Source organism: Schistocerca nitens, chromosome 8 (assembly GCF_023898315.1).
Source record: "Schistocerca nitens isolate TAMUIC-IGC-003100 chromosome 8, iqSchNite1.1, whole genome shotgun sequence".
Classification (NCBI taxonomy): Eukaryota; Metazoa; Arthropoda; class Insecta; order Orthoptera; family Acrididae; genus Schistocerca; species Schistocerca nitens.
The window spans coordinates 122,991,388-123,010,969 of NC_064621.1; the positions used below are offsets into that span (position 1 = coordinate 122,991,388).

At 40.6% G+C, this 19,582-nt stretch overlaps 1 protein-coding gene across 1 annotated transcript in view; it reads right to left on the minus strand.

Moving 5' to 3' along the window:
- Nucleotides 1-19,582, minus strand: part of LOC126198865 (E3 ubiquitin-protein ligase SHPRH) — a 259,483-nt gene that overhangs the window by 53,147 nt on the left and 186,754 nt on the right. The window contains exons 16-17 of the mRNA XM_049935462.1: nucleotides 16,355-16,518; nucleotides 1,388-1,500 (exon numbers count right to left, since the gene is read on the minus strand). Coding sequence (XP_049791419.1) covers nucleotides 1,388-1,500; nucleotides 16,355-16,518 — 277 coding nt within the window. The remainder of the gene's footprint in view (nucleotides 1-1,387; nucleotides 1,501-16,354; nucleotides 16,519-19,582) is intronic.

Consider the following 19,582-nt stretch of genomic DNA (forward strand, 5'->3'; position numbering starts at 1 on the left):
GTACAAGGATCTTGACATGTCATACCACTGAGGATACTTAGTTGGCTCTATACTCTGAGGAGGGAAAAAACTGCCAATAATGGTTCACATACCAAGAGAGACTATTTTATGTGATGCTGAAAAAATTAAAAAATTAAAATAAACTTGATCTGCCACAACAGCTGTACGTAATTCCATAAAAATCACCAATCTCAGTCAAACAATATACCATCCTCAGGCATTTAAAAGAAAGAAAGAAAGAAAGAATACACGAGACATATTTAGTCTGGAATATTTGTATCTAGATAAATTTTAAGTGCTTCTAAACTACAGAATGCAGCAAAGTATCTGACTTGTACAGGAGGCAGCACCAGTGAAACCACAATTCTCTAACGGATCGAACTCCTATGTATAAAAGAGCTTCAAAGTTCTGATTACTTTACCAATGGTTTAATGTGTTAAATCTTTGACGTTAAGCATGTAAGCAAGAAAAAGTAAAGACAAGCTTTGATATTACACTTAAAAATCTGTTGGTACTACCAGCAAAATGTGTAGCAAATAGAGTAAATACTAAAGAAACAAATTACAATGCCACGCTTGATGCAGCACTTTTATTGGACAAACAGCGAAAGTGTAGTAAGTGATAAACTTTTTTTGTCTCATCATTCTGTGAAGGATGTGAGCAAGAAAATGTTTCATATGTAGTTTCTAACTGTAATACTTGTCTAACTATGTTAAGCATTTAGTGGAAGATTATACGCCTTAATGAGTAGATTATGTCGGCATTTTAAATTTGGTAAATAATTATAAAAAATATTGAAAATGAAATTTTTGTTGCCCCTGGTAGCTGTTAGTCACACAATGTGCATCTGGGGTCATACACCACGAACTGTGTTAGCTGTTTATTAATATGGATGTTAACAGGCTGACTAAACTGATATTTTCAGCTGGAGATACAATACTCCAGTCTGGCTCTGCATTTCACCTTGTTAACATATTTCTTCGTGTATAGATCAGGTACTTTCCTGGATTTTATGTAGTTTTGATGCCTTTAATGTATAATGTTTATACAGATGCAAATAATGAAGACTGTCTGCATGACTGGTAACTAACTGTTTCTCTCTCTCTCTCTCTCTCTCTCTCTCTCTCTCTCTCTCTCTTCTTCTTCTCCTTTATTTATTTTAAATACCTGAGCAAGGTCAGTTGTTTAACTGAAATTGGTGGTTTTTATGGCGTGATGTATAGCTATTGTGCCACATCACAATTTTTTAAAAATGTTCAAAAGCTGTCAATCCTCACTTCCCTAAAGCAATATTTTATATGATGGGTAAAATCTACCTCCACCTCTGCCCAACACAAAACTGAAACAACTAAAAATGTTTTGACAACTACAGACGATAGAGCTTACTCTGAATTCTTTCTTCATAGCATCTAACAGTTTTAGATGCTTGTTTGCTTCTTTGAACAATGACTTCTTCTCTGGAACATTAAATCTGTCTGCTCGAATGTGTGTCAGTATAGCTAAAAAAAAGAAAAAAATAATAGTTGAATACAAAAGCATTTGCAATCTGCTCCATTTTTCTTATCACATTAACTGAAGGAGTACAACAAACATCAACAAGTTTAGATGTACTTTCCCAAGACGACTTTCAAGATTTTGCTCTTCTTCATATGGTTAAACTTGGTTACATTCTTAGTGTCCTAAAAGCTGCAGCATCTGAACTACTGTGCAAAAAAGTGACTCACTGGTTTATTTCTTTAATTAACTGAATCCACCATCATGGTGCTTCACCACTGGTGTTATGAATAAAATAATTTTAAAAAGAACTGTAGGTGGGAGCAGGTGGTAGGGGTTTATTATAGCTCTGCCTGCTTCTCTGGCACACAGAAGTTATAAGCTGACAATACAGCTACTACGAACACAAGTATGCAGGGGCATACAGAAAATTATTGGCAGTGTTTTTCAGGAGTTCTTCACATATGTGTACAGTTCTCAAATGATTGCGCAAAACACGAATGACAAAGCAAGAAGTAAAAATTTGCTGATCGCTTGTGAGTTCTGTGCAGTTGAACTACTGGGTCATTAGGGTCATCACATAAATAAATAAAGACAAGTTTGGTTAATAGTGATTAAAAAGACAGTAAGTTCAAAGACCAAACAGGCTAGGTTACAACTTAAATAATAAATAGCAAGCTGAAGCCACCTCACTAACTATTATTGCTCTCCTACTAATAGCTACATTATTGTTCTTAATTTCCATACAACTTTAGTTTGTACACATCGTGCATACACGGTGTTCATTTTAACTGAAGACAATGAATGTCTCGAAAACTACACATCAGTTCAAAAAAAGTTATAATTCCAATTTGTCTGTCTCAGAGGAGTACATCCAATGACAACACACTCGACCCCCCCCACCTCATCTCATGCGTGGGTGGTGGGGAGGAGGGCAGAGGCAGCTTTGAAATCTTCACTGGGAACCCCTGTTTTTATTGCAAATTATAATTCTACAGCAAAATCTGCATGTGTTTTGTCGGAAGCATTTTCTTCGTTTCACCACAGATGGCACTGTAATCAGAGGAATAGAAATGGGTACATGATTGTAATTCATGACACGCTATTCCACGGCCCTTAAATATCCAATAGCACGTGGGTCCGCACCTACATGCTATGAGGGTAGGATAGGCCAGTGTTTCATTATTTCTAATTGGAAACTCCCATTGCGATATTGTATTCCTCCAACATATCAAACAGGGGACTACTCGACGCGCCACTGTGACTACGGCTCATCGCAAATGCTACTCTACTCTTCCAATTAGAACAAGTGTTCAAATGTAGTACCACCAACTTCAATACACTTAGTGATTCACTTTTCAAATGATCATACAAATGACAGAAGCACATATGCAGGAATGTCAGCACAGGCCTTTCCAATGCAGTTAACCATGTCTTCACGGCCAGTTGGCACCTCCTGGCACACCTTATCTTTTAAATATCCCCACAGAAAGAAATCCGGTGACCACAGAAAGAAATCCGGCGATGTCAAATCTGGCGACCTAGTGGGCTAATTTATAGGACCTCCTCTGCTCATCCCCAACCAGTGTAAACACGGTCTAATACCTCCCATGCTTCAGTTGGTTAATGCACTGGACAAGTGTCACGATGAAACCACAGGCACTGTTGAACATCCAGGGCAACATCCTGCAATAGTACTGGTAGTTCCTGTTCCAAAAATGTTCAATATTTCCAACCATTCAATGTGCGGTCGATAAAATATGGAGCAATGAGTTTGTTCCCCATGAAGCCACACCATACATTAACCGAACAAGGACGGCGATGGCCACCTTGCCATAACCAGTGGGGATTGTCTACATTCCAGTAAAGCCAGTTAACAATACTATGGTTTGTGAATGTAGACTCACTGGAAAATAGAACCTTGGTTAATTATGGGGGGTCATTTGCATTTGTTGATGTGCCCATTCATGAAACACTGCCTGATTATGCAAATCATTGCCGTGGAGTTCTTGATGCAGTGGCACATGGTATGAATGATATTTATGATGACGCAGTATTGTGACAAGACTATCTATGGACATACCAGAATCGCAGTATAACTGCTGGATGCTTTTCCATGGTTTGTGGTGCACTGATACTAGTACAGCTATTTTATTACTTCCCCTGTAACCCATCTGCTTCGTTTCCTTTTGCCGGTCTGTAGCTCCCATCAGACAAAGACATTCACAACCTTGTAAAAGAACGAACAAGAGCGAGCTTTCTCTGGAAAAACTACAAGGCAACAGCAGCCCCAACATTTCTACCACATTCTCCATAAATAAGTATCATTTCAATTTCTTCTTGCGTGGCTGCAACATTCATCGTCCACTTGCACCTCTGTTATCCAGATGACAGGTGGGTGTGCAGGCAATAAATACTGCGTGTGTACTGTAATGTTTAGAGATGCTATATGTTCTATGTATGCACGAAATACGTACTGCCTGTTATGACACATCATAGTTTGCTATATGGTCATGATGGCGCGTCAAGTAGTCATCCATTTGATATGTTCAAGGAACACAGTGTGGTGGATGGGGTTTCCAATCAGACGTTATGAAATATTGGCCTGTCCTATGGTCACAGCATGGAGGTGGGGTCCCACATGCCATTGGGTAGTCAAGAGCCATTGAGTAGCATATCGTAAATTACGATTGAATATCCATTTCTACTCATCTGACTACAGCACCATCTGTGCAAATGAAGAAAATTCTCCAGACTAAACATATGTAGATTTTGCTGTAGAATTGTAATCTGCAATCCTCCCACCACCTATGCATGAGGTGCTTTGGCTGATCGAGTGTGGTACCATTGGATGTCCCACTCTGAGACAAACAATTTGGAATTATAACTTTTTTTGATCCGATGTGTAGTTTTTGAGATATTTCAATGTCATCAGTTAAAATGAACACCTTGTATATAGTGCATGCACAAATGGTAAAAATGTTATTCAGACCATCTCTCATGCAACTTCATTATTCAGGCGTTAATTGTCAATTTGCTGATTATAATAATATGTTTAGTTCTTCTTGAAACCATGTAAATTAAAAGTAACAATTAAATGAAATTTTTACTACAGCACATAACAATGAATTTTGGACGAGTTAATCAGTCGTTTTTGGCATTTTGACACATACTATTAGAAAGACTGGAATATAGACTTTAAGAACACATTTCAATTTTCTCGAAACTAATTAAATTAGCAGAAAATCATAACTAGTTCGGACATACTCAAAATTAATTTTGCCTTTTGAGATACTATACCTGTTAGATTCCCAAGATTGACATTATACTTTCAAAAAAATGTGTGTGAAATCTTATGGGACTTAACTGCTAAGGTCATCAGTCCCTAAGCTTACACCCAACTTGTTGTGACTCGCTGATCATTCAAAGTGCCACCGCGCAATTACGCGCATCCTCTACATGTGGCGCTGTCTGCCAGCCATACAGCAGCTGCGCCACCTAAGCGGCCAGCCGAGCAGCGGCCGCTAGACTGGGACTCAGTGCTCATTCGAATGCTAACGTGTACACATGTCTTGCTTGTCAACTTACTCTGTGACTCATATGTGTTGTGTCGTTCTGAAATATATTTGTTAAACTTGACATTATAACAATTGGCGACGAGGATGAGATTTTTCCTTTTCACCCACAGGGTTCCATGGCTACTGTCGAGCAACTATTGCAAAATCTCCTTGAACAGCAAACGCTTCTAACAGCGGCGATTCGCGATTTCGTCGCGGCGTCAAATGCGGGGCGTTTCTCGTCGTTGGCTGTACCTCCTTTTGACGAGATGTCCTTTTGACGAGATGGCAGAAGACTGGTCTGATTATGAAAAATGTCTTCGACAGCACTTCTTGGCATTTCATGTCACGGACGAACAACCGTGTAAGTCTCTGTTCCTTTCCTGGATTTCACCTCAAATGTATCGGTTGTTGTCGCAATTGGTTCCTTTGAAGGATCCTGCATCTTTGTCCTTTGCTGAAATGTGCTCACTTCTGTCTGTCTATTTTCAAAAGCAAACGCATGTGGTAGCCTCTCGTGTTGCCTTTTATCGTTGTCAAAAACAGCCACATCAATCCTATTGCGCTTGGGCTGCTGAACTTCACGGCCTCAGTCGAAAGTGTCAATTTGTTACTGATGTTCACAAAGAATCCTATGCCGATTCCATGGTATGGGATGCTATTATCCGATTGGCACCCGACAAAGAAGTTCAGCAACGTGCCCTTCAGTTGGCGAATCCGACTCTAGATGAAGTTCTCTCCATTGCGCAGTCTTTTGAAATTTCTCGTGCCGCTGGGGCGCAAATAGAGGCGTGGGGTGATGTCGGGGAAATACAACCTCTGTGCGCTGTTGACGACGCGTGCGGCACGTCCCCGCCGGCTGACGTGGCCGCAGCCTCAGCCTAGCCGTAAACAACCCGCTAAGAAACTGCAGCAAAACCCCCCGGCAACTTCCTTCATGTCCGCGGTGTTTTACGAAACATTCATGCGAGGATTGTCCCCAACGTTGGGCTGTGTGTGTCACAATTGCAAAAAGAAAGGTCATGTGTCTTCCGTTTGCAAATCCGACCGCATACATGATGTTCATGAACATGACGCTGATTCTGGTTCTGTGTTGTCTGTCAATTGCACTTCTTCCCTTTCAGGGAAGTTATTCCTCAGTGTCCAAATCCTTGGTCGAGATGTTCGCATGCAAGTGGATACCGGTTCTGCTGCCACTATAATTAATTCTCAGACATATCTTCAGTTGGGTTCTCCACTCCTGTCACCTGTCACTCGGCAATAATGGACGTACAATAAACAGAAGATTTCTCTCTTGGGACAGTTTAATACTGAGGTATCTTACAAATCCGTCGTTTGCACTGTTCCCATATTTGTGGTCTACCAGAGCAACGCAGAAAATCTTTTTGGTTTCGATGCCTTTCGCATTTTTGGTTTCTCCATAGATGACTCTGTCAATATTGTCTCTGATGCTATTCCTTATGCTCAACTGGATTCCTTGTCGACGACATTTTCGTCCCTTTTTTCTCCTGGGTTAGGTCGTGCGAACGACTTTGAAGCTCATATCACGCTCAAACCCACTGCTTGGCCTACGTTTTTTCGGGCTCGTCCCATTCCTGTGGCCCTTCATGATTGGGTAAAACGGGAGTTGGATCGTCTCACTACTTCAGGGGTCTTGCTTCCTGTCACTTCCAGTGAGTGGTCCTCTCCTGTCGTTGTCGTTGCTAAGCCAAATGGTGATATTCGTCTCTGTGGCGATTTCAAAGTCACTGTAAATGCTCAATGCCTCATTGACACTTACCCTATGCCCCGTCCTGAAGAACTGTTCACTAAACTTGCTGGACGGCAGTATTTTTCTAAAATTGACCTGTCAGAAGCTTATCATCAACTTCCTCTCGACGCTGCTTCCCGGCAGTTTCTGGTCCTTAACACGCCTTTCGGCCTCTATCAATACCAACACTTGCCATTTTGGGTTGCTAGTGCCCCTGCTCTCTTTCAGCGATTCTTGGAACAATTATTGCTCCCTGTCCCTGGGTGTATCAATTACATGGGCGACATTGTTGTCACTGGCTCCACCATTAAAGAACATCTTCAAAATCTCCGCACACTTTTTCATGTCTTACAGACTGCCGGTCTTAAGTGTAACCTTCAGAAATCACAATTTTTTCAGGCATCCATCACATACTTGGGGTTTCAACTCTCTCGGGATGGTATTCGTCCGCTTCAGCAAACTGTTGCTGCGATCGATGCCCTTCCTCGCCCTACATCTGTTAAGGAACTGCAGGCCTTCTTGGGGAAAATAGCATACTATCACAAGTTTTTACCGTCTGCGGCTTCGGTGGCTCAGCCGTTGCATCGCCTGTTGCATAAAAACGTGCCTTTTCACTGGTCCGCGTCATGCGGCTTTCCAGAAATTGAAGACTATGCTGAAACAGGCCCCGTGCCTGGTTACTTATCGACCTGGCCAACATCCTGTTCTTGCCACAGACGCCTCTCAATACGGGGTCGGTGCAGTCCTTGCACACCGTTTTTCTGACAGTTCGGAACCCATTGCTTATGCCTCCAAAATGCTCACGGATCCCCAACAAAAGTATTCTCAAATTGAAAAAGAAGCTTTGGCCATTATTTATGCTCTTCATAAGTTTGGTGTTTTTCTCTCAACGGCTTAACATGCAAATGCTGATGCTCTGTCTCGCCTTCCCATGGGTCCTGATCAGGCATTCGATAGGGACGAACTTTTGTGTTTCCACCTGGATGTTGCCGAGCAGCGGGTTGTGGACGGGTTCCCCATCACTGGGGACAGGCTGGCGGCTGCTACGAGTTCTGACCCTACCCTCTCCTGGGTTTTACGCTGCATTCAGAAGCGTTGGCCAGATCGCCCGTCCGCTAAGACTTCTGATCCATTGCGGAACTACTACGCTTTGCGCTACCGCCTCACAACTAGGGATGGTGTAATCCTCCTCTCCACTGACAATGCTTCGCCGCGTGTTGTGGTACCTGTGTCTTTGCGTGCTTCGGTCTTGCACCTCCTTCACCAAGGGCACTGGGGTGTGTCTCGCACAAAATCTCTGGCGTGGCGTCATGTGTACTGCCCTGGCATTGACTCTGAAATAGCACACATGGTTGCTGCCTGCGGCCCTTGTGCGTCACAGGCCGCTGCCCCGAAGTCATCTTTGTCACCGTGGCCTCCGCCTGAAAAGCCCTGGGAGCGCATTCATGCTGACTTTGCGGGACCCTTTTTAGGTACTTATTGGCTGCTCGTAATTGACGCCTACTCTAACTTTCCTTTCATTGTCTGTTGCACGTCGCCTACCACCGTGGCAACCACCAGTGCTCTCGCCCACATTTTTTCTTTGGAAGGCCTCCCCTCTACTCTTGTTACTGATAATGGTCCGCAATTTGCCTCTTCCGAATTTGCGGATTTTTGTGCTCGTCATGGCGTTATGCATGTCATGGCCCCGCCGTTCCATCCACAATCCAACGGTGAGGCTGAACGACTGGTCCGCACATTTGAGGCACAGATGCGGAAACTTCTGACTTCTTCCACTGCTGATGATGCGCTTCTCCAGTTTCTGGCGTCTTACCGTTTCACCCCCATGGGCGACCACAGCCCGGCTGAGCTCTTACATGGCCGACAGCCCTGCACGCTACTTCATTTTCTGCGGCCTTCCACCTCACGGCCGCGGGTGCCTTCACTTGGCCGGTTCACCGCCGACGACCTTGTCTGGGTACGGGGATATGGCAGGCGGCCAAAATGGAGCCTGGGCCACATCTTAAGACAACGTGGCAGATGCCTGTATGAAATCCAGATGGACACGGGTGTTGCAGTGCGTCATTCGGACCAGCTTCGGCCTCGTGTGCCAGCAACACCTGTTCCGAATGCCGCTACACCACCTTTGGCACTACCTGACACTCGGGATCTTGGCATCTCTCAATACTCACAATGCAGCCCTCTCACCGTCATCGCGATGCCAGCACCAGAACGGACGCCACCAGGAGAAGTGCCCATGCAGGAACCGGATGACCATTCTCTGTCAGAGCAAAACTACTCGCCTCCTCCTCCAACGGACGCCGACACATCGCCCATGTCTCCTGTCATATCAACTGGACTTGCCGCAATGGGCAGATTGGCGCATGTGGCCCCAGCAGATTCGACCCCTACGTCTCCTGTCATCTCGACCCGTTATCATCGGGGACACTTCTGTCCGTACGGGAAGCCTCCTCCTCGAGACTTTACGGCGAGTCAAACTACGCCCATGGACATTAGCCATCTCCAGGACACCTCCATCAAGACCAGTGCAACAATTTCAAAGGGGGGAAAAGTGTTGTGACTCGCCGATCATTCAAAGCATCGCCGCGCAATTACGTGCGTCCTCTACGTGCGGTGCTGTCTGCCAGCCATGCAGCAGCTGCACCACCTAAGCGGCCAGCTGAGCAGCGGCCGCTAGACTGGGACTCAGTGCTCATTCGAATGCTAACGTGTACACAGGTCTTGCTTGTCAACTTACTCTGTGACTTATATGTGTTGTGTCGTTCTGAAATATATTTGTTAAACTTGATGTTATAACACAACTTAACCTAAATTATCCTAAGGACAAACACATACACACTCATGCCCGAGGGAGGACTCGAACCTCTGCCAGGACCAGCCACACAGTCCATGACTGCAGTGCCTTAAGACTGCTCGGCTAAGACTGCTCGGCTAATCCCGTGCGGCATTATACTTTCGTTGCACAATTTTTTCTGGTCTGAATGACACTCTTCATTAATTTTTGAGCCACTAATTAAATATTTGTACAATTTAATGTAACTTCAAATATGGCAACTGTACTAGTAAATAGGGAGTTCTCAGAGTACGAATACAAAATAGTACTTGAATCTCTCTTATACTGCTAATTAATCACTTATAATGTAAACCCAATTATTGCCTGAGCATACAGCTCATTCACTCTTGTAAATTTCAACCATACATTTCTCTTAACAAATATATATTTCCTGAGATCATAAAATATTCAGATGCATGTCTTTAAATAACTCACTCTGCCCAAGAATCTTTAATTTATTTCTAGTATTAGTATGCGCAACACAAATGTATTAAAAAAATTGTGGATAGCATTTAATAAGCAACTCTTTTTTTTTTATAATGGCTTATGTTTTATGAACTTCTCAGAGTCAATCTGTAGGTAACTTTTATTCAAGTTGTGTCTGAGTATTTTAGTGTTAACAGCATGGACACTGGTTTATTTCAATAAGTTTATTGTGTCCAGTGAGTGTGTACTCTAAAGCCAACTGTGAGACCCCATATGTGAAAGTGCACTGTAAACATTTAGTCACGGTCAGACTTTTTTGGAGGTGACTACCTGTGGTTACAATACTAAATAAGAACTGAGAATGATCATCATATTACTGTGAGTATTGAAAATGTACAAAGCAGTGACAGTAATCAAAAACTGTGTTGTGTACATTATTTGAGAAATATCACAAAACCAGTTTACAGCAATTAAAGTGTGCATCATTTATGATGGCGGCCGAGTTTAGGTTGGTTCTGCGCATCTGACGTCACAAAACACAGTCAGCCAATGAACAGAGAATGATGTTGCCAGAGCTCGACTGCAGTGCTGAGCACGGGTGAGTGTCTTCAGTTTCAGAAACGTTCTGTCATAAATAAAGTAATTGAACAAAAGCAATGTCTTGATAGCATACTTTCTTTTATAGAAAGTTTGGAAAAAGCATTCTTTATACCAATTGCTTCATATTTTATTAATTAATTAAACCAAACAAGCAATAAGCCTCCTAATTCAGGCGATAGCAAGGAAAGCTGTTTGTATCATTCTCATTAACCACTTTTTCGCAATAAGGGACAGCGGTAATTGTTTATTTCCTACTGTACTTCGACGAAACGTAATTCATAGTCATACCAACAGTGTTTGTCGGTATTTTGCGTGACATTTTAAAGTCCTCCGGGAGATCTACTGAACGACGAGTTACGTTAGCGTAATGGTTAAAGTGTTTGGCTGCTAAACGAAAGGTTCCGAGTTCAAACCTTGTGCGGTGCTTAATATTTTCTTTATTTAAAAACAATATCGAAGTATCTTACTTCATGAATTTTATTCGTTTGAATGTAATTTTTTGAAAATTCTAGTGGCAACTAAAATCGACCATATGGAAAGTATACACTATAGACTTTTACCTCTGCAAACTCTTCAAAATTTCATGCAATGGTTTACTACATCTAATGCTGCACAATAACTGTGCTGAACATCGAAACAAAATTGAGTCATTTATGGGGGGAAGGTATCAGTCAAGAATATGTGTAAAAATCAAATTTTTGGGCCAAATAGTTTTTGTGAAATCGAATGATAAAGTGTGTCAAAGCAGTCAAAACACCATGTGCCTGCACAGGTGAGCACTGCGGCCATGACAAAATCCCGCACAGCACGGAATGCGGGTAGCAGGTCTCTGTAGCAGTGAAAGAGTTAATGCGGCCATTGTGGCTTTACTTCATAAACTGTGCGCTCCCCCCTAAACGTAAGTTTGCGAACAATGCTATACTATGGCGCTGCTTCTCTTGGGCGTGCAACTGGCAACACAGCAATCTCCCGCGTCTGGGCGGGCATGCGCGAACTGCCAAGATAAAAGAATTGAACTATAGTTGAACTTCCACCGACAAGATACTGAGTGCAACCCAGTGATCACCGATTAGCACACAACCACTTTGTAACATGCTAAATGCTACCTTCCACTGTATTAAGGAGAAGGCTAGAAAAAATGCTAAATCCTAAAACCTGTACCACACTCTTCTCATTGCCTTGTAAAATAGAGGGCAGGTCCTGTTGAAGACGCAGACCAATCCTCAGTTCAGAAAACAAAACACACAAAATTAAATTATGCTACTTGGATACCTGTGTTTCACACATTTCACATAATGATTGGTCCTCCTGCCATAGGAGAAAACTGTGTACGAGCTGACAATGTGGAACACAATTTCTGCTACAGTGCTGTGCAACTTAGGTGGCAGCTTCCTGATCCCTTCTACTCAGAGAATGCTCTGTGGCGTCACCAGCATGCTCCCTGTCTCTCTCCCACACCTCACACTACATCTGTTGCCTGTCCTGCAATTGGCAAAGCTGTGGTGGTAAGCGCCACACTGGATCAACACACAGGTTTGTCAGAATGACGCAACTGGCTGGAGTGTAACGTGCAACAATTGACACTGTGCATCCCCACACACCACCTGCCTCCTTATCTGCACACTACTATACAGATGTGAGATATCCCTTTCCAAGGTATTGTGACACAACTACATTGTCACTCGAGTTGAGAAAGTTGTGTGTTTCAACTCTTACATCGAACTCACCCCATTTTTCTAATGTCCTTTTTTGTTCCACCTGATTTGAACTATTAGTCTCAACTCACAGGGTTCCATTTAAAAATTGTTTTACATATTTTAGGCTACGAGCAAGCCCTTCTAAAACTTTATGATTACTAGAGGGTAAACTTTTTCAGATACACGTTCTTTCATTTTTTGCATCAATGACGACATTTAGCCCAGTCACTAATTTTACTCAGACCGTCAGGAAGATAAGCCTCCACAGTGCCTTCAACAACCTCTGTGGTCTACCCGAGCAGCTAGTGGTGTTTGCAGCAGTTGCATGATCCACAGTCATCTCACAAGTAGCTAGTGAAATAATTGTCTCTCCAGGCAGAGCCCCACTTGCCTTGGTAAGCCTTATATAACAAGACTGTATCAGATGCCCAGAGGTTGACTGCAAACACTGTTTTGTCTCAACAGTAAACTACCCCCTCACCTCACTATTAAGTTGTTTTTTATTTATTTTTAATGAAGATTTTTACTGTGCTTATGATCTGGGCAGTTAAATCAAGAATCCTGTTCCTCATTACACAACAATCCACTGCCACACTATGCTGTGCACAGATTTTGCATGTGTGGCAGGCTTGTGGTGCTCACCAGACCAGATCCCAACTTGACTCCAGAGCTCTGTGTTCACCGGACTCGTACCTGGCCAGCAAAGACTGCACCCCTCGAGATGTGGAACATTTGGCACTAGCTGGGAGGCACATTTGGCTTATTGAATATCACATACAAGGTGGGCAGTATATCTCTGGACTGGAAAGGAAATACTCAGCTAATGTGATATCTCTGCCTTCTTCCTCCCCAAAAAGGTGAATCCCTCTTAATTAGGATTTTGAGTTATTAACAATGAAGGGGACTACATTTTATCAAACAGCAGAAAATGTACAGAATGTCATGGTCCTAAAATAAAATAGAATTTCTAGTGACTAAACTAATAAAGTGGAATTACAAAGGAATAGACAGATCTGACAGGAAGTCAGAAATGCAGATCATGAGGGTTTATTTAAGTCTTGGCAGATATGTCGGATTAAATTAAGTAACATATGCAACATACCCAGAAAATGAAGGTTATATGGACACAGACGAAAAAGGCAGTTATTTAACAGATACGTTGCACATTCGAAAATGCTAACAAAAATATAGATACCAAATGGAGCAAGATAATATTTAAAGAGAAGGCAAGAGTTTCAAGTGAACAACAATGAGTACAAAACAGAGTATCTGAATTTTAAAAAAAATATTCAGAATTGTATTCCTATGGACAATAGTGGTTTCAAAGAAAATTTTGTAAAAAATGAAAACAATTAGAGTGAAGAAAGCAAAATGGAAATTTATACCAGACAGACAACACATCCAAAAGATATCATACTAGCTAGCAACACAAAGATGGCTGTACAAAAATTCTCTTCAACTGTTTGTAAAGAGCAATAGCTCACTCTGAAACAGATACTCGATAACGAAAATATTGAATTTCCAAATGAGGTATACAAGTTGGATGTCATTCCGCTTAAGAAGAAGAAGAAGAAGAAGAAGAAGAAGAAGAAGAGGAAAGGCACCCGGAGAGGATGGTGTTTTCCCCCACCCCTTTTTTTAGTCAGTTGTTGACCCTGACTGATGTGGGAAAATTTAGTTCTAATGCTGCTCTGGAATGTTAAGGTAAAGTAATTGTTCTGTTTTTGTGAGCAGCAAAGAACATTTCAATTTTGCCTATTTTGCTTAGCATTGCTGAAAGGAGTGAACAAACAAACACAAAATTTTTTGGAAACAAAATTCTGATTTTGTTTTGTTTCGAAATACAAGGAAAATACACTGGAATTCATTTGGACTTCTCTTCTGGAATTACTGTCATACTTTGCACTGTCCATATTTACAAATTTTTAAATTTTTTCCCCTTTCAAAGCCCAGTCTAAAAAGGTGCTTTACAAATAAGACCTTTCCTATTCCGAAGAGACATCCTTTCAATTATTTTTAATAGGCTGTACACCAGCCAATACCATATTCTTGTGACCCGACAGCATATATTTCTGAGTAGCTTATTTACCACCAGATTACCCCGTCACATATCTGATAATACTCTTACATTCCTTATTAAATATAACATAGAATTCACTTAATTCTAAAGAACCCCTTTAAAAATGACAAAATGTATTGCATTATAACTATACCACGCAAAAGACTAGATTTGTTAAGCTCCTCATGGAGCACAAACTCTTGTATCAACAAGTTTTTCATTCATTTTGATTTTGCTGCTTATTCTATCCAATTTAGGTAACTGCTGTGTTAACCTAGCACTGATATTCAATATATAATGTACTGCAGTTAAGATATTAGACAGTTTTAATTTGTTTTAGTAAAAAAGATGTAGGTTCAGAGATATATAAATTCCTTTTGTAGATACCACTGATGAAAACAGAATTTACTACCCCTCTGGCACAGACGATTCTTTAGGATCATATGACAGTCATTAGCACAGTCCACAAAGAACATTTGTTCACACTTCTGCACATGAATCCAGACAAAACTTACAGTGTTCAGGTGAAGTGGCTAAAATGCATTAAAGATGGAAGAGAATGACAGCAAATATTAGAAGAAACAGAGGAGAATTACGCATTTTTCATACAGAGAACTGGATAAACATATAATCAGTAGTAGACAAAAATGCCAGAAAAATATTAGTGAGGGGAAAGGAACGGAATTTTTTGTGGACTTTTGGAAGCTAAGAGACTGTTGTCTTCATATCTCTTTCATTTACAATGTGGGAAGACTGGGGATATGGTTAGAAACAAAGAAGATGGAATTATTTCTAACGTTTCTGTACAGAGCTTTATGCTGGGAAACATAGTATTTGTCAGTATTTATTAAAAACCCCGATATACTCACATGAAATAAATGAGTAGACACTGATCTGAAGAAAAAGGACTGACTGTGGTACTGATATTTCCCCCTAATATAAGAGAGGTAACACAATGCCATATATTACAACACATTAAATTATGACCATACTACACTAGCCATTAACAGGAAGAATAATGAATACACCAAATACTAGGACTTGAATTTCACTTTGGCAAAGATATTTCAGCACTACAAAAAGTTTTGCAATGACACTGTTTCCTAATGGCAAAAGAAAGCTACTATTAGCATCTTTTTATACAGAATTTAATGTAAGGTTCACAATACCACACACATCTTCACATGAAGATAATGCATGTAGATCCACCAACTTCTGAGGAAGCAGATGCAAGAGTTGTTGCATCCCTGAAAAGCTCAGGTGGTGCAGAGAGCTCAGAACAACGCACACGAGAAGGGCGAAAAAAATCATCAGACAACTATTTTGATTGTTTTCAATCTCAAGAAACTTCACCAATGTCAGTATTGAAGTGTGAGAAAATATATTACCCATGGAAACACTGACTTGACAGCCTCTGAAGCCACACTCTAGGTAAAGGGGCTGCAGTTCTGACATACTGAAAAAGAAATGGCTGTGGATATGAAATGTACCTTAATATGGACCAAAGAAATCACTTGCTGGATTCCAAGAAATAAGGAAAGTATAAGGCAATGAGCTAATGATGGTGGGTAAATGACATGAGGAGAGACAGCTGGACACCACAACTGATGGAGGGAGCCTGGGGGAGGCTTTTACCCAGCAGTGGATGACAAGTGGACTCTGCAGCTGTTGCTAATGTGGCAGTCAGCTGTACTTCATGTCGCATTACTTGAAAATCAACAATCTGTCTCCTTTTAATTTTATATATTTCTCAATGAAATTTGCCTTCTTATACTGCTACTCACAAGGAAATCTGATAACTTAGCAGTGATCTAACAGTCTATTAAATGTTACATAGTAATCATGCATATTCCAACACCATTAGAACATGAAATACAACTTATACACTGATGCTTGAATATGGTGGCATGCTGGTGAATAATTCTTAGATGCCTTACATCTCAATACTTGCTCCATTTGAGACCACTGCCATGAAGTTTGTACTGCCTTGCCAAGAACAAGGCATTGTCCAACCAATGAGTGTCTTTCATCTTTTGTATGGACAGCAAATAATTTAGTCTCATATGTTTTTATAAGATTTTCACAAACACAAAGAGAACACCTGGAAAAAATAGAATAGCAAACAGAACTTTTAACTAGCAAAATTTGAGAGGAATATAATCTTATGTATGCTTAACAGTATATAGGAAGCATCAATGACAAGTCAAACTATTATTTCATTGTTTACACAGACACATCTAACACTCTTGAACCAATCAAGTAAGTCATATTTGTTTACACATCATCCATATGAAACATGTTTCATATACAGAGACTGCAATCTCACAATGAAATCACAAACAGGTCTCCTGAACATCAGATCATTGAAATACAGAAAATCAGCTGACAGGTGTCTGCAATTTATAAAACCAGTGCTAAATAAAAGATTTATGACTGCATACAAGAAGATAAATTTAACATCACACACTGATGAAGTGCTATCTGCTAATAAGACAGATATTGTGACAAACATCTGAAGCAGCTGCTCTTAAACACCCCAAGATAACGCTTGATAGGCATCAATGAAAATCAAGATATTATATGGAATATTAGCTGATTTCATCATTACATGTCACACTTCTTAAAAGATTTATCAAGACTCAGTCCATGTGAATACTGAAAGTGCTATTTCAGTGTCTGCCTCTGCTGTGGCAACTGTAATAACATCAGCATTCATATGGGCAGTACAAATGAATTCTCAATAACATTAAATGACTTTTCATGTGGAATTTTGCCAAAATCTTATTTCTGATGTGAAAAATAGTATTTGGAAAATGACGTGTTTAGTTTGGCTCACAAATTTTTTTCTCATATGAAAGATGTTTCCTAGAGTGTCATTATTTAGTACAAGTTGATCTTGTGTCAACAGTAGTGTCCTTTGTGATAGTGCTATTTTTTTGTGTTCCACCGATACTTACATTGGTAGAAATGGTAAACCACTAGGCTAACAATAATGCATATAGTAGTGGTCCAGCCCCTGGAGGAAGATGAGATTACAGTTCCAAGTACATTGGAACTGGTCCACTCTGACATAAAGAACACAATCATCATCATTGCATTTTTTAAAATTTATTTATGTCTTCAAATGACAGTCTCATAGTTAATATGTTTATTTATTTATTTATTTTTTTTGGGGGGGGGGGGGGGGGTTATCAGCCCAGCAAATCATCCCTTTCCTCTTACTGCTCTCAACTGTATGACCTTCCAATGTTACATTTTATACTTTCTACTCCCTCGCTATCATCATTTCAGAATACGGGGTAAACTGTTTCAAACTCATCACTATCTCAGCCCTATTTCTCTCTACTACCAAATGTATGTAATCTCAGAAAACTAAAACTCTGTGATGTACTCTCCTTCAGTGTCCATGTGCAGGTACCTCCTCAGATGCAGAAAATTCCGGTTGTTCGTGAGTTATACTGCTTATGAGAAATATGGGTCAGTGACCTTCACCACAGGTGCAAGTTTGTCAAACTGCCTGCTGTGACCAGCTCGTACGTTCTCATCTCAAAGAATGTTGAACCACAATGAAGAAAGATGGTCAGAAATCATGTTCATCAAAAATGTCTACAGAGCCAGAAGCATTTTTTGTGTAAAAGCCTCTAAAAATCAGCACGATGACTTCCTTCTAGTCAGAATTACATTCACTTCAGTGTCAATATGAGTATGTCAGTGATGGGAGGATGAACAGACTTGTTGAGACACACTTCCCCCACAATAAACTTAAGAAAATTGTTTATTTTAGGAACATTAGTATTCTTCCATTCCAACCCTAATGGCACATTTACACTCTTATAAATGTAGCTACAATGAAAAAGATGGTGAAGTAAAAAACGTCCGTCATACTTTGGCTCTGAGCCTCTCACTACATCGTGTAATGTTCATAGTCTAGTCTTACATCTTCTAGAGCTCAAATTGCATCACATAACTAGCTGAAACATTGATGATATAGATTGTGATGCTCCAAAGGTGGACTGTTGAGAAATTCAATTGCATCAAACAATCAGAGAGCTCACAATAGATGGCAAAATGCATGAACTTACTGTTAAACACTCTGTGACAAACGTGTTCCCATACACGTAACAGAAGTAACAAAAACCCCTACTCTTGATCGACACCTGTATTATGGCAAATGATGAACAACAGGGATGCTGGTCACAGATGTTACATTCAAATTCAAAGATCAAATGCTATGAAGAATACTGGAAGCTGCAAAATAGGGTAAAGCAATACATTCAAAACGCCAAAATTAGGCAAGCTCAATTTATTGTGAGCAGGGAAAAGAGCCCTATGATTCTGCCGAAAAATCTCCATAGAAAAGACTAAATCAGGAACTGTTATTCAGGTCCCAGTTGACACATTGTATAATTTTTTTTCTGCTCAAGTCACCCCCCATGCTGCAAAGAATTATCACACACAAGAATCACAGAACACTGAACTAACCCTGACATTTTCTAACTAAAGCATATTAAAATAAACACAATAAGAAAAACAATCATAAAACTCTCTTCTGAAGCAACAGGCAACAACTTGATCAGCATGGAAAACACTCAATGGGAAAGAATGAAAGTCCATGATCAGCTTTCGATTTCCAGAAAATTAGCATACTAACTGTCAAATCCAGAGACCACAGAATATATTTTTCATAGTTGACTGACTGAATAGTTACACAAATCCAACTTCTCTGACAATTATTAGTCTGGTTTTTGTCAACACCAAAATATCATAGTACAGACTCTGCATTTATTATTGTAACTAATCACACGAAATATGTCACAAATAACCTCGAAGTCACAGTATTGACTCTGCCAGATTTTAGCAAAGCACATAAACTCATTAACTTTGCTATACAGCTCAGATCAATGTAACATCTGAAATTATCAGACAATGTGTTGAAATGATTTGAAAGCTACCTGAGTAAAGAGACAGTAGTATGTTGCTTGTAGGAATAAAATCACTTGTTAAAAGCACTTTCTCACGAAGTGGTGTAACTTTGGGTGGTCACTTCAACTGGGCAGGAAGTACTGCAGGAAGACTTCCACTTACCTCTACTTCTCCATTAGTTGTGGAATGTATTCTAATAACATTTGAAATGGAAACTTGTGCAAACATTCATTCTGGCAAAT